Raw genomic sequence first — 15,839 nt, 5'->3', positions numbered from 1 at the left:
TAGACAACTAGTGGCAGGACCTGCTCAGTGAGGGCATAGCTGGGGCACCTCAGTGTCTGAGTCTGTACTCCACCCTCATCCCACGAGCCACTGGGGACCTCAGCTGGTGGCTCCCCCGGTCATGTATGTTGCACGCTTCACAGACACCCATGTCTCCTGTCCATTCTGTGGGCAGAGTTCATGCTGGCACATACGACCCTTGAGTGCAACAGGCTGCAGTCCCTCCACCTCCAGAACCTCCTCCTGATGTTCTGGTTGAATTTCACCCCCCACCTTTTTGTTTTTGATCACCTCATTCACAGTCCCACCAAGTCCCAGGACCTCTGGTCAACTTCCCTCTAGTCCTGGCCACGTGGGTCCTGTATTTGACTAGGAAGGAGGCTTTGGACAGGAAAGTGCCCAGAGACTGTGGGGACACTTTCCTCTCACTTATCTATGCACATTTCTGGGCAGAGCACCAGTGGGCAGTGTCCACTGGTTCCTTGGTTGCCTTTGAGGACTAATGGGTGTGGCCCAGGGGACTCTGCTTGGTGTCCCCCTCAGGCACACTTATTTTCATGTTTTGACCCTCTGACCAACACAACACTCCTATCCTGTTTTTTTCATTAGTTGTCCCAAGAATTTAGTTGTACCACTCACTCATTAGCCCCACACGGGGTTACTAGTTAGTCAAGTGGGCCTTAGGGCCCACAGTATTTTAATGTTACAAATTCAAAGACAGGAACTTCTGGGGCCCAGCCAATTGGTACCTGTGGACACTAACCCTGGTGCCAGCTGGATTGCTGAAGCAGCCCTGACAGTTCCCTGAACCCTCTACCCACTGCAGCAGTCTGACAGTGAGGGATGCAGCCTGGATATGACCTGCTGCCACCTGAGACATCATGTGGCCTGAAGGCTGCATGCCTGCCAGACTCAGATGGGGACTGCATGGCCATTAGAGGCATCTGCACCTCTGGGCCAGCTGTCAGTAGACTGTGGCTATACAGTTGGACTTTGTGTGGCACTGCTGCCATTTGTGCCACCGCCTGGCCATCTGAGCAACTATCACCCAGAAGATGTTCTCAGTGTGGCAGCCTGTTTTGAACTGTCAAAGCATGTCTTTCTGGCCCCAAGTTACCAGGAGGTCAGCCACCTCCAGCTGGGTCCTTTGTGCCAGCTCTGAGAACGCTTCTCTGAGTGGGTCCTGCCACTTGGCTCACTAGCAGGAATTCTGGTGCTCCCTATTTAAAAACTGCAAAATCCCTGCTTAAAAAATCCCCAAATCACTCTTTAAAATACCCCCAAATCCATGTTCTTCCATAAGTAAAACAAAAGACCACTAGATATATATATTTATAGAGAGAGAGAAAGAGATAAAATCAGTTGGGCAATGTTTTATTGATATATTTACAATTTTAAAGCAATCTGGAAGCCTCCCAAGGCTGGAGACAAGCAGGGGAATGAGCAAGGGGCTGGAGTAGAACAAGGAAACAAACAGGAGGCTGGAGGTGATCAGGGGAACATCTCTAGCTTGTCTCCAGTGGCTCATCTCCATCCCCTTCCTCCAGGGGTTTGTCTCCAGCCTCCACCCCTATTACTGCACAACCCAGCCCCAGCCTCTCGGCACTCAACAAAAAAAAGTCCCTCACTCACAGGCTATAGTAGTGGCCATTGGGGCCACTGAGAACTCATGGCAGAGCCCCCCCACGTGGCACAGGGGGTGGTTGGGGCAGCCAGCAAGGAGCTGGGAGCAGATGGGGCAGTGACCAGGGGGCTAGGGGAGTATGCAGGGGCTGGGGCTGGATGGGGGGCATGATCAGGGGAGCGAGCGTGGGCTGGGGCCAGCTGGGGTTCCCTCCATGGTCCCCTCCCCCCTTTTCCAGCCCCCTCCACTCCCTACTTACCTGGCACAGAACCCAGATCCCAGTTACTGCAGCCTGCACCGCTGCTTGCCCTGCACAGGCAAGCAGCGTGCTTCAGCACTGGGGCAAGGGCCAGCCATACAGATGCTCTGGCTGGCTACCAGAATGTCTCTGTGGAGGACCTGAGCCTCTGGTTGCCTCAGGACATGGTCTGGGACCATGCCTTGCCCTGCTATTTTGCAGTGTGTTTTGGTTTTTTTGACCCCTGAATATCCAGGGGTCTAATTTTTCCCCCTTGCTCCAAATTTGCAGCATGGGGATCATTTTTTGGTTCCCGCACCTGCCTCTTGCAGCATCTCAAAGGGGTTTTAGATGCTGCAAGAGGCACATGAGTGCTTGTCTGGACGCACCCATGATAACTAACGGTAACACCAAAGTGAAGACAAAGCAGTTTCTTGTATTTACAGGACTTAGTGGGTTAAGGTAAACTAAGGTCAAGTTAAAGGTGATAGAGGAACTTAGTATGTGAAAACTACAGACTACAGCTAATGCAAATATTTTGACTTGTATTAATTACCATATACAGTTCTTACCGTGATGTACTAGGCTGAGGTTAGTACTACCCCTTCTACCAAAGTCTGACCTCCTTGCTGACATCCCAGTAGAGTCTATACAGATGTATCTTCAAGAGCTTCTACAGCAAGCTAGACAACTTCAGTGAATCATCTCACTTTCCTTTAGCTATGAAGACTTAGCATTATGTATACCCAGGGATCTTTACATGTGTGAGTAATCCAGACCCAGTTTATCAGAGTGGAAGAGTTTTCCAGACAAGCATCTGATTAAGTAAATTTCAGCTCATTAAAGCTACTTTGGTTAATTTGTAAGATGCAAATGTACCCTGTCTTCTCTAAGAGAAAAGCCTGAGATCCTTGATCTCCCTGCCCAAGAAAAATGCCTAAAGAAAGTAATGTGACATTAGCCTGAAAAAAAGCATGCAGGACTGACCCTGAAATTGTCTTCATATCTCATAAATTTTATTACCCATTAGTGAGAACTGGTTTTATCTGGGTTGCTCATTTTCTACTGTTTCTGTTCTGTTCATTTATTTATTTTGAAAAATCATGTCCTATCACCTCAAGTATTCTCTATCTCCATCAGGGTTAAAAAGCTTACTGGACTCTTAACACTTTATTTTCCCAGAACAGTACAAGACAGCAGCAGAGCAATGGTTGGCTCCTCTTCATGATCAAGTTAAAAAAACAACTCCACCTCATAAAAGAACCCACCATGCACACACAGAGGTTGATTTTTATGACACTTACACAAGAAATTCTCAATCAGTCATGCTGGAACTACTCCTGATTTACACCATGTTAAATGAGATAGGAATGAAGCCTTGAAAGCAAAATAAAATAAAGTGCTTTTCAGCTTTTTCTCATTTGGGAAACTCCAGTTGCCAGAAATGGATTTTTGTGGGTTGAATAAAGGTAAAATAGTGAATTAAAGTAATTCAAACTGACTTATCCTAACTTATATAACACCTTTTTCAGTTCTTGGATTTGCAGGAAGTAAAAGGCTGTTAACTCTTTTAAAAGGCATACTGTGTCTGAGTGGGAACAAAGCTTGCCATAATAAACACTGATTTTTTATGTAAGTATACAAATAGCATGTGATTTGTCAGTAGAGCAGTGAATCGGCTTGCCCTTAGGGTGTGTCACCGAAAGGTTAGAAGAAAAAAAGACTGCTCACCAAACAAGCTAAATAGTGTTTCATAGATTCATAGATGTTAGGGTCAGAAGGGACCTCAATAGATCATCAAGTCCGACCCCCTGCATAGGCAGGAAAGAGTGCTGGGTCTAGATGACCCCAGCTAGATGCCTATCTAACCTCCTCTTGGAGACTCCCAGGGTAGGGGAGAGCACCACCTCCCTTGGGAGCCCGTTCCAGACCTTGGCCACTCGAACTGTGAAGAAGTTTTTCCTAATGTCCAATCTAAATCTGCTCCCTGCTAGCTTGTGGCCATTATTTCTTGAAGCCCCCGGGGGCGCCTTGGTGAATAAATACTCACCAATTCCCTTCTGTGCCCCCGTGATGAACTTATAGGCAGCCACAAGGTCACCTCTCAACCTTCTCTTGCGGAGGCTGAAAAGGTCCAGTTTCTCTAGTCTCTTCTCGTAGGGCTCGGTCTGCAGGCCCTTAACCATATGAGTGGCCCTTCTCTGGACCCTCTCCAGGTTATCCGCATCCCTCTTGAAGTGCGGTGCCCAGAATTGCACACAGTACTCCAACTGCGGTCTGACCAGCACCCGATAGAGGGGAAGTATCACCTCCCTGGATCTATTCGTCATGCATCTGCTGATGCATGATAAAGTGCCATTGGCTTTTCTGATGGCTTCGTCACACTGCCGACTCATGTTCATCTTGGAGTCCGCTAGGACTCCAAGATCCCTTTCCACTTCCGTGCCACCCAGCAGGTCATTTCCTAGGCTGTAGGTGTGCTGGACATTTTTCCTCCCTAGGTGCAGCACTTTGCATTTCTCCTTGTTGAACTGCATTCTGTTGTTTTCTGCCCACTTGTCCAACCTGTCCAGGTCTGCCTGCAGCTGTTCCCTGCCCTCTGGCATGTCCACTTCTCCCCATAGCTTTGTGTCATCTGCAAACTTGGACAGAGTACATTTCACTCCCTCGTCCAAGTCGCTGATGAAGACATTAAAGAGTATCGGTCCAAGGACCGAGCCCTGCGGGACCCCGCTGCCCACACCCTTCCAGGTCGAAACCGACCCATCCACCACGACTCTTTGGGTGCGACCCTCTAGCCAATTCACCACCCACCGGACTGTGTAGTCATCCAAGTCACAGCCTCTTAACTTGTTCACCAGTATGGGGTGGGATACCGTATCAAAGGCCTTCCTGAAGTCTAAGTATACAACATCCACCCCTCTTCCTGTGTCCAGGTGTTTCGTAACCTAGTCATAAAAAGAGACTAGATTAGTCAGGCACGATCTGTCTGCTACGAACCCGTGCTGGTTTCCCCTCAGCATAATTTGTCCTGCTGGGCTCTTGCAAATGTGAGCCTTGATAATTTTTTCAAAGATTTTGCCAAGGATAGAGGAGAGACTGACTGGCCTATAGTTGCCCGGGTCCTCCTTCCTCCCCTTCTTGAAGATGGGGACCACATTGGCCCTTTTCCAGTCCTCCGGGACTTGGCCCGTGCGCCACGAGCGTTCAAATATTCCTGCCAGTGGCTCTGCAATGATGTTGGTCAGTGCCTTCAGCACCCTCAGATAGAGTTCATCCAGGCCTGCCGACTTAAAGGCATCCAGTTCTTCCAAGTGACTTTGCACCATCTCAAGGTCTACGCATGGTAGTCTGGCACCTTGCTGCTGTCTCTCTACAACCCCAGTGAGAGACTTGTCGTGTCCCTCACTTAGGAACACTGAGGCAAAGAACTCATTGAGGAGTTCAGCCTTGTCCTCCCTGTCCGTCACCAATTGTTTCTGCCCATTTAGTAGGGGTCCTATTCCTCCCTGGGCCTTCCTCTTACTCCCTATATATCTAAAAAACAATTTCTTGTTGTCCTTTACTTGGGATGCCATCCTTAGCTCCATGGTAGCTTTGGCCCGTCTAACTGCCTCCCTACAAGCGCGAGCAGAGGAGGTATATTCGTCTTTGGTGATCTCTCCCTATTTCCACTTTTTATGTGCTCCCCTTTTGGCCTTTAGGCTGCCCTGGATTTCTCTGGTCAGCCAAGGAAGCCTCCTGGCCCCTTTCTCTCTTTTTCCTCGCATTGGGATCGTCTCGCTTTGTGCCCGAAGGATTGTTTCCTTAAGGCACAGCCACCCTTCTTGGGCTCCCATCACTTCAAAACTCCTACTCTGCAGTGCATCCTTGACTAATCGCCTGGGTTCATTGAAATCAGCTTTCCTAAAGTCTAGCACTTTCACCCTACTAGTTACCTTACCCACTCGACGTCTTATGGTGAATTCTATTATTAGGTGATCACTGTCCCCCAGATGACCACCGATCTGTAGGTCCCCTACCATGTCATCCCCCGTTGCCAATACCAGATCCAGTATGGCATTTCCCCTAGTGGGACTGTGTACCTCCTGTGTCAGGTGGAGGTCCTGTACACAGGTTAGAAACCTGCGTGAACAGTGGGACTTTGCCGTCTGCATCTCCCAGCAGATGTCCGGGTAGTTTAGGTCCCCCATGACTACCGCCTCTTTAGCTTTTATGGTCTCTGTGAGCTGCCTCAGGAGCCCTGCATCTATTTCTTTCCTTTGGTGTGGGGGTCTGTAGCAGACCCCTACCACCAAATCCCTTTCTCCTTGCCCCCCATGTAACCTAACCCACAATCCTTCTACTTCCTCATCCTTCGATTCTGTCTTGATGAGGGTTGATGTATATTGCTCATTGACATAGAGCACATCATGTTGTGTGACTCATGATGCTAGTGACCATATTACTACCTAAAAATGTCTTATTCAAAGAACCTTGCATGCCCTAATCCACAATTAGACCTTTTTGTGAACAAACCTGGTGTGTAAGGGCTGGCTTACAGAAACGTGAAGTCAGATCTCCACTATAAGCAGGGTTCAAAGGAAGGCAAATTAGGCTTGATTTTCTTTGGTGTATGACCCACTGTATTTCCATGCAACAAGGTCCTTTGAGACACAATTATGAGATACTTAATGTCTTCTCAAAGCAGCCATGATTGCTACCTAATTCACATTATCCTCACCACAAAATGGGTTGAATGGATTTCAGCCAAATCAAAGAAGGTTTACATTTTGGTTTCATTTTTAGAGGCTGTGGGCCAAGTTCATCCACAAAATAACTACTGCTTCAATCTCAGGCCTTGTATATAATTGAGAAAAGTAATTCATGTCTGAAAATCTGCAGAGTCGCCTTTGTGTTGCTGATCCATAGGCGCTAATCAGGGTAAGCTAGGGCTTGCATTACTCGTGCCAATCAAGGTTTCTCCTATCTCAACTAATAATGCAGAGTGGCCGGTCCTTGCCCACGCTTTCATGTCAGCACTGGCATATCTCTGTTCATTTTTGGCCATTGATTGTTAAGTTCCCAAGTGCAGGAATGCCTCAAATCAGTTTGATAATGCCGCTGACAGTGGTTCTGTCCTGTCTGCTTTTACAGCCATTGCTGTTTACATTACTCAGCAATGGGGCCAGTTTTCTATGGCTTATATACTGGTGACTGGGCAAAGGACTTCCAAAACTAAATGAACAAACTACTATAGCTAGTGTGGCTAGGGACTATAACAATTGATATGCTGTGTAAACCAGGCTCAGAGGGGGATCTGTAACCCACACTCACCAATAGGTAACATGTGGAAAAGCTGCAGTTTATGCAAACAAATCTTGCAAATTAGATGCTTTTGCATGTAGCTGGAAGTTTTCACAAGAAAGTTAAATCAAGCGGTATTCTTTAAAGAGCAGGGACAATGCCTATGCCTTGCTCAGTATTCCTTGTCTTAATTAAAGAAATGTTTAGTTTTAAGTGAAAATTTCCCAAGGCATAAAGGGTAGTTAAAACTTGATTTGTGTAGGAGCTGGGAGCTTCCACTCTGGCTGCCCCTGAAAATATCCCCCTTAATCTCCATGGGCATTTGTACACGTGACAGTCATCTCAACGTGAACATGACGAAACTGTCATTTGTGTGACTTAATGGCATCACACATTACAGATGCACCAGTTTGGAGGGGGAAGCGGGGGTTAGATGAACTTGCATCATTGCAAACTAAACTACATCTGGACATAGTTTGCAATGATGCATTACAGCCATCAACTCACCCCTCAGCCATGGGAGACACAGGCAGGCACCACAGAAAAAGAGGGTCAGGCCCCTCACTGCTTCTGCTTTCAGCAGGTGCCTTCTGAAGGCAGAAGAGGCAAGGGGCCTGATCCTTTTTTTTTTTTTTTTTTTTGGTGGAGCCCTGCCTGCTTCTCCCACAGCCAGGGAGCGAGATGCCAGTGAGCCAAGCAGCCTCTGAACTGCAGGGGCCACAGGTCCTTCTCTCCACAGTGGTGGCACCACCTGGGGCTGCCCAGGTGGGCTGACAGTGGGCCGGGTGCTGCCCCATCTTGGAGGCATCACCCCGCCCGATCCAACTGTTTCCTGAGCCTGCCCGCTGGAAGCATACTGGATGCTGCTCCCCAGGCAGGCTCAGGGAGCAGTTGGATCAGGCTGGATGCTGCCTCTGAGCTGGGGCAACATCTGGCCTACTAGCAGCCCACCCAGGCAGCACTGGGGGATGCTGCTGCCACAGAGGGATGGACCAGGGACCGCCACAGCTCAGGGACTGCTTTGCCCACCGGTAGCTTGCTCCCTGGCTATGGGCAGGCTTCAGCTCCAACAAAATTAAAAAATAAAAATCAGGTCCCTCGCCGTAATGTGACAGAAAAATTGAAATAATGAGTTTCAATTAAAAATTCACCGTTTCAATTTAGGGGGCATAGAATAAAACCCTGAGGACTAAACCCCCTTCACGTGTACAAGCGCCCCATGATTGTATGAACTATTGCTCATGCACAATGGCTGCTCCCTTTGTTTGTACAATCACTGCCCTACCAGCATTTGAAAGTGCTTTAAGGTCACATCTAATATATTTATACCCAACTTTTAGACATGTTGTCCAAATAGAATTTGGGATGGGAGTTTTTAGTAGCCAGCCAGTCCCTCTTTAACTTTGAGGGAATAAACCAGTCAATGTGAAACAAGGCTTGATTAAATCCATGGGTGTTTTCCTGTAAAAGCAGACAAGCCAAATAAACTACTGAGATTAAGCATTGTTCTCACTTCCTCTTAAATAAGAATGATGGGGAGATAGCTTTGTTTTTTTATCTGCTTCCAACACTTTGGATAGTATCTCTGTCTTTATGTCACCTAAACAAAGTAAACTGGAACCTGATCATTTGTGACTTTTCCAGCACCAGACTTAAATACTGTGTTAAAGGAAGGACAGATCATGTGCTATCATGAGATAACACACCTAGGGTGACTTTAGGAAAACTTGCTATAATAAGAAAAGGCAATAACTTAGAATGGTGTATATATGCCCTTAAACATATAAATGTAATTATCAAATGAATGGAGATCTTTTTAAAGGTTTTTCCTTTGCTATACTTAAGGGAATGTAGTTTTAGCCTAAATACGGATGTTCAAAAATGTTAATTTAAAGTGCTATAAGCTAGAGCAGGAATGAACTGAACAAACACTTTTTGGTGGTGGAGCCCCCATGTTGAGCAGGACCCCCCAGACTTCTAGGTCTGGTCCTTGGGGGAACTCAGCTGGATCCACACAACACAAGGGTTCCCTCTTCCTCACCCCAGCTTCTTGACAGATGCAGCCAGGAGCTGCAGCATGGGGTAGCTGGCCTGGCTTTTTGCCTTGCTGGGAACTGGGGGATGTGGGAAGGGAACCTTCATGCTGCATGGATCTGGCTCAGCCCCAGTTCAGCCCCCGCAAAGGCCTAACCCAGCAATCTGTGGGGGAGGGGTCCATGTGGCACAGGGGCTTCATTCTCCCACCATCCACCTGGCCTTGCAGGGAGGAGACAGAGCCTTTTCTCTGTCCTCCCTGTGACTGCCTAGTGTGGGGGACGGCTGAGTCAGTGCTTGCTAGGAGCAGAAGAGAACCTGCTGAGACTAGCAAGCCATCCAGTGAGGGCTCCCTGGAATGCCAGGAGAATGCAACCTGCTTTGACTCAGGATGGAATGTGGTACAGACATTAGATAAAGTGCTCTAACCTAAAGTGCTTTAGTCTGATATCACATCCATCCAGGGTTAACTTAGAGCAGGAGCCATTTTTAAATTGTTTTATGTATTGTGAGCATCTGTTCTGTTACAGCTGTCAGAGGCAACCCAAGCAGAATGCGGGGCCCAGGGCAAATCAGCCTGTGCAGGGCCCCACCCCCAAATGCGAGGAAGCTGGTGGCAGATTTGCCAGCATGGTCGGGGCGGGTGCTGAGTGGCTGGATGTGAAATCAGTGGCAGTGCAGAGTCGCCGCACCACTCCACCTGGCTCTGTGGGGCCCCCCAAAGCATGGGGCCTAGGGTGGTCACCCCAATTCACTGCCCCCCCAACCCCCGGGACAGCCCTGAGATCTGTAAAGTGCATTCTGCAAGCTTAACATGTGATAAGTATAACATCTGTACCTAGCTTTAATTATTATATTTCCACAGGGTAGAAAACTGCAGTAGATAAATATTATCTGCATGTGCATGAGAGAGAGAGAGAGAGAGGGAGAGGTCTAAACCATACTACTGAACTTGACTGAAGACTTGAAAAGTCCAAATCAGGAGCAGCTATGTCTATTCTGTGATGGCAATGATTTCAGCTTTGAAACTGTTTAGTAACTTACTCGTCTAACTCTGACTTCAGGTGCTTGGTTTGTTTTAAAAATGAAATTCAAATAAGTAATTCATTAAGACTAAACCATACTGAATCAGAGTTGGCAACTTACTGTTCTATAGGGGTGTGCTAAATGGGCCCTATTCAGTTTGGATTTGGATTCGGCCTAACACAGGGACAGTGATTCAATCTGCTGATTCGGATCACTGTCCCCAATTTGATTCGGCCGAATCCAAATCTGAAGATTCAATGCTGATTTGGAGAATCAGCGATTTGGCCACAGACACAGCTTTAAATGTTTTTTCTACATACCTTAAGGTACCAAGCACAGCTCGTGCTGGGGCAGATGGAGCATCCCACAGGAGCACAGGGGAGCCCCCCACATGCTTGGCGGAGAACCCGGAAGGGGACTGGAAGTATTTCCGGGTCCACTGGGGGGCACAGGAGGACCCCTCACACCCTCCCTGGCTCAGTGAGCAGCTGTGGGGGGACCCTGGGTGCCCTCCCAGGCCCAGGAGGCACCAGTCGCTGAGTCGGAGGAGTAAAGGGGGCCCCCGGAGTGCTCCCCGGAGGACCTGGAAGTGGAAGGGAAGTGCTTCTGGTCCACTTCCAGGTCTGCTGCCGAGCACACTGGGGACCACCCCGCGCTCCTGTGAAATGCTCCGTCTGCCCCAGCATGGCAGCATTCATGAGCTGCCTGCTACCTTGAGGTATGTAGAAAAAACATTTAAAGCTGTGTCAATGTCTGAATCGCCGAATCTTTCCAAATCACTCCGAATTGAGGGTTCCAGTTCAATTTGGAGAGATTAAAGGGTCTCCTGATTCAATTCAGATTCAGAGATTCAGCCACCAAATGAGGCCGAATCTCCTCTGAATCGAATCAGAGACTGAAGCTTTGCACAGAACCTACTGTTCTATAGAATTACATTAAGGCAAATGCAATCCCTAGCTTTAAATTCTGGGTGATTTTAAACCATTGTTTGATCAGAGGAATTCTTACTTTGTAGTTATTGAAAAGTAGCATTTCATTGTTAAAATACATTGAAGTTACATAATGTTTGGTTGGCACCATGTGGTGAATCATAAAGGCAAAGCATTTGCTATTCACATGGATCTCTGATATTCAAATAAAGTCCCTGGCAAAATTCTAGAGTACTATACTCTAATTTGGTTCTGGCCTTGTATATCTTGAGTGGTGTACACCTTATTTTACTTATATACGTCTCATGTCTGAACGGTCAACCATGTACAGGTTTATCCCCCCTTCACATGTATCTTTTGGACATTTCTCCTTCCTGTTCTACACATGGGATGGTAAAACTCAGCACCATGCCCTACCCAAGCCTATGACAACATGCAACATTTAACTGTCACTAGGAACTGCTTCAAATGCTCATTTGTTTAAGCTGAGTTTTAAGGCTGTTGAGTGGCCATGAGCAGTGACATACCATGTGTCTGATATTTTGTCCCTTTCATTAAGCACGGATCTAAGGTTGCCAGCTGGCTATATCTACTGGTAACAAATACAATGGGTGTTGAGCTAATGCAGTTTCAAAAGTCCTTTTTTATTCTAGTGCTGGACCACTTCAGAGTCTCCTCATATCTGGCCAGATCCTTAGTTTCCTCTCCAAGCTTCACTTTAACTGTCCACCTCCAGAAGCAGGAAAGCCAAATTAAACATGACATTTCTCTGAGCCAACTCTGTATTAGGTCATCTGTTGTACACATTAAGCAAATGGCACAAATATCCCAAATATGAGAAAATGACCAAAAATGTATTTTTGTCTGTGTTGAATATATGTATAGTCTGGAATCAAATTTTCTGTCTTGCTCTCATACCCACATCTAATCTGACAAAGGCTGATTGATACTAAATAATGAGGGGATTGCTCATTATAACTCTTTAAGAATCCATGACTTCCCTCCTGCTCTTTATTCTGATCCAAAAATGGGCAAATTTACAGTCATTTATCAAGGCACTGTTTGAGTAAAGTGCTCAAGAAAGGCATTTCTGTAAACAGTGAATTCACACAGGGCAGAACTGCTTAAGTTTATTCAAATGAGATACTTTCCTTTGAAAACAAAAAGCCCCTTTCGAGGTAAATTTATCTATTCTGAAGTATTTCTCTTTTTCCCTTTTGTTCTGTATTTTTCCTCCCTTTTATTCTTTAACATTTTTGAGAATTCTCTTTATTCCTGCAAATGAGTATGTAGTGGGGAAAGAATGAAAATGAAATATAGTTTTAAATTTTTAACAAAAGTGTGAAAAGTTTAGCAAATATGAAACTGGATCCTAAATTAAAGTTTTGAAATATTGACACTTTTTGTGCAGCTCTTGACATTTTCCACCAACTCAGGAAAAGATGGTGTATGTGGCTCTAGACAAATCCTATATTATAAGTTAATTAATTTTCTGAGCAGAGAAACACATTCATCTTGCAAAACTGTTTATTTACATGCACACAATGTGAGTCCAGGGTCAAGAAGAATATAAACCACAGACCTTTTATTTAAACTCTTTTTGTTAGAATAGTTTTGTTATTTTTGAGAGTGGCTCATTGATGAAGTGACTCATTCAAGCATCTGATACTTGCTAATGAAACACCTCACTGCAGGTATTACAGCCATTACCAGCCATCTGTTAACTTTCTTTGATTATCTTGGGTAATTTTAACATACTACTCACTGTGGCATCAAACAGAAGCAGTAAACAATATAACATTTTTTTAAAGGGGGAATTATCCTATTTTGTAATGCCCCCTGCTTCTTAAATATTCAGGAAAAGTAGCAGGATTTGAGATATACTCAGAATTTTTAAGGGTTTGGCATAGATTTAGACACAGGACTATTTTCTGCACCCTTAGCAGAAAGCTGACATGGCATTAACATTCCCTTATTTCAAAAGCAAAATTGCTATTGATGGATCCTAACTTGGTAGTGAGGCATGTTTTTACTCATTTTTTGTAGCTGCTTTTACGAAGTTTTATTTCTTTTGCCCTTTATTTACCACCTCCTGCTTAGTCTTATTAATTCTTTTCTATTGGGTGTATAGACTCAACTGTTCAAAATCAAGCATGTCCCTAGCTTGCTGAGGAAAAATGCCACTTTCATGCCAAGAATTTGCATGCACACTTAACTGGATACTAAGTATGTGAATACATAATCTGTAAGTGCACATCAAGTACAAACGTGTATGCAAGCAGTATGCCAGCACATGTGACTTTGAGAATCTGAACTGGGAGCTAGAAATTGCCTTTTATCCATAAAAGCAGCATATCTTTCAGTTCCTCTTCAGCTTAACTCTTTCACTACTGTCCAGGCTTGTGGTCCAATATTTAGCACCTTGCTCTGTAACATGAAAGACATGAGTACTCTGTTTGTTTTGTTTCTGTGTACTAGAACGGCACTGGATGTGTTTTAAAGGCAGAAAGCTAAGTTTTAAGGTGTACTGAATTGACAATGTATCATTATTCAATGATACATCATTCAGTGTGTATCATTATCCCTTTGGATATTTCAAAAGTGATACCAAACAGACCACAAAGGAAAACTGAATGGCTATGATATGGAGCTTGAAGGAATACAAGTGACGGAAGATTTATGGGATGTTAGCATTATCACCAGAGCAGGGGAAGCTTTGAAAGTAGCCAGCTACATTTTTGTCTGTGTGAAAGGGAACCATGACATTAGCTGTAGTTGGTGCTTCACCCCCTCCACCTCACAAAAAATGGTTTTCCTCAAGGGCATTCACAGAAGAGAAAAAAGAAGACAGTACATCCTGAACCACTGAACTATGAACAGCACTTACCAGGCTGCTGCTCTAGCTGGCCCAGATCCCCCTCTGCAGTACCAGCCAGAGATATAAAAGATTAATTCAATCTCCTGCCTAGATTCCTTTTTTAAATAATTTTAAAACCTACTTACATACCCTGGTAGACTTTGAAAAGCACAGTTTGAAAATATTCCCCCAAAACACACTTCACAATCTGGATTTCTCTTCCCTATAGATTATCACAAATAATACATAACTTTGGATCTTTTCTGCTTCAAAATAAGCTCATTTTGTTGTTTATTTTATCATCCAAATATCCTAATTCTCCTATGCTGGTAACATACCTTCCATCTCCATATCTTTATCCATTTCTAGGGCCAAATTATAGTCTCAGTGTTTTGCTCACAAAAGACTGAAGAGACAAAGGTCAAATATTAAGAACCATTCTCAAATACTAAGAACCATTTTGTGAGGTTTCTTCCTGCCCTACTTTACTATGATCCTATTCTCTATTCATTAGTTGAGATTTATTATCCTCTTTTTAAAAATGTTACCCCAGCAAGGAACAGAAACAAAATCATACAACCAAACTGTTCACGTGAGCCAGAAACAATGAAGAGCAAAATCAGAATGGATGCTTCACACATACATATCCTCAGTTGAAATTTCTCTGTACATGCTACTCAATGAATATCTTCAAACAGAAAATAAACATCTATATATCAAGATCAGTTCCTAAAGAGATAAAGGCACTGAATGAGTACCCTAATATCATTATTTACTTATCTACTTGGATTATACCTTCAAGCCCCAGCCAAGATTACCCCATAGTGCTAGGTGTGATCTGTACATCTAATAAGGATACGGCCCCTCTAGACAGGGAACAAGTACTGAACGCAGATCATCCGTGCTTCTGCAGAGCACCATTTTTTTTTTATTTCTGTAGCTACTAAATCAACCTTCTCTCATTCAGGCATAGTCTAATCCCAGAGTCTGCTCCTTTTTTTACGGGATCCCTTTTCATGCAGACAGGATACCAAGAACATTAAGTATATAAAAAGAAACATCTTCGTTTTCTGTACTTACCCATTTCTGGGTTGTGAGTTTCCAGCTTCAGAATCATCTCTCTCTCCCTGGTATGGAATGACCGTGCTTGATGGATGGTCTGGGATTTCTTCCTCAAGCCCTTCTGCTTCCCACTCACCCTCCTGTTGTAGAGGATATGTAGATGTCCCATATACTTGTGCTTTTAAGCTGTGGAAAGAACGATGTTGGTATCCATGATTTCTTGAATTTGTGACCAGCTCCACCACTCTTACTACACCGCAGATGAGCAAAAGCTGAAGTATCATTGTTGTTTTCTCTAACCAGTCACTCCTGCCTCTTGTTCTTTTTCCCACAGCTCAAACTGAGTTACTCCTGGAATTCCTGCTATAATTTTGTTTAAAGTTAGAACTTGGAAAAGAAAAAAAAATGGTTGTAACAAAGAGCGGAAGAAACTTTCAACCCTCCCAGCTACTCTGGAAATGTCAAGAGGCCACTAAACAATGTGAAGCTGGTTCCTGTGTAGGGCTCAAAAGAGTCTGAGAGAGAGGAAAAATGTGGGGATGGTGTTATGCTTTATTCAGGGAACTTCTGATTTTGGTTGCCTTCTAAACTTATCTGTGAACAGGAACCTAAGTCTTTAACAGCTGACTTCTCCCTGGTGCACAGGAAAAGGATGTTAGCTTTAAAGAAAGAAAAGGAAAAGAAAAAAAATATTGAGTGATGTAGCAGATTCTAAGTTTCACATTCGCAAGCCAGGAAACATATCACAAACCAACCATTTCTAGATCTATTTAAACGTCTCTG

General features: G+C 44.8%; 1 protein-coding gene across 1 annotated transcript in view; it reads right to left on the bottom strand.

Annotated features, from left to right (window-relative positions):
* The window catches only part of MMRN2 (multimerin 2), a 68,025-nt gene extending 52,394 nt beyond the window's left edge, over positions 1–15,631 (bottom strand). Inside the window, exon 1 of the mRNA XM_006263166.4 lies at positions 15,075–15,631. Coding sequence (XP_006263228.2) covers positions 15,075–15,340 — 266 coding nt within the window. The 5' untranslated portion in view covers positions 15,341–15,631. The remainder of the gene's footprint in view (positions 1–15,074) is intronic.
* Positions 15,632–15,839: the final 208 nt, after the last annotated feature.

Source organism: Alligator mississippiensis, chromosome 6 (assembly GCF_030867095.1).
Source record: "Alligator mississippiensis isolate rAllMis1 chromosome 6, rAllMis1, whole genome shotgun sequence".
NCBI lineage: Eukaryota > Metazoa > Chordata > Crocodylia > Alligatoridae > Alligator > Alligator mississippiensis.
Note: the sequence above shows the minus strand (reverse complement) of the source record. Positions and strands in the feature narration are given on the sequence as shown.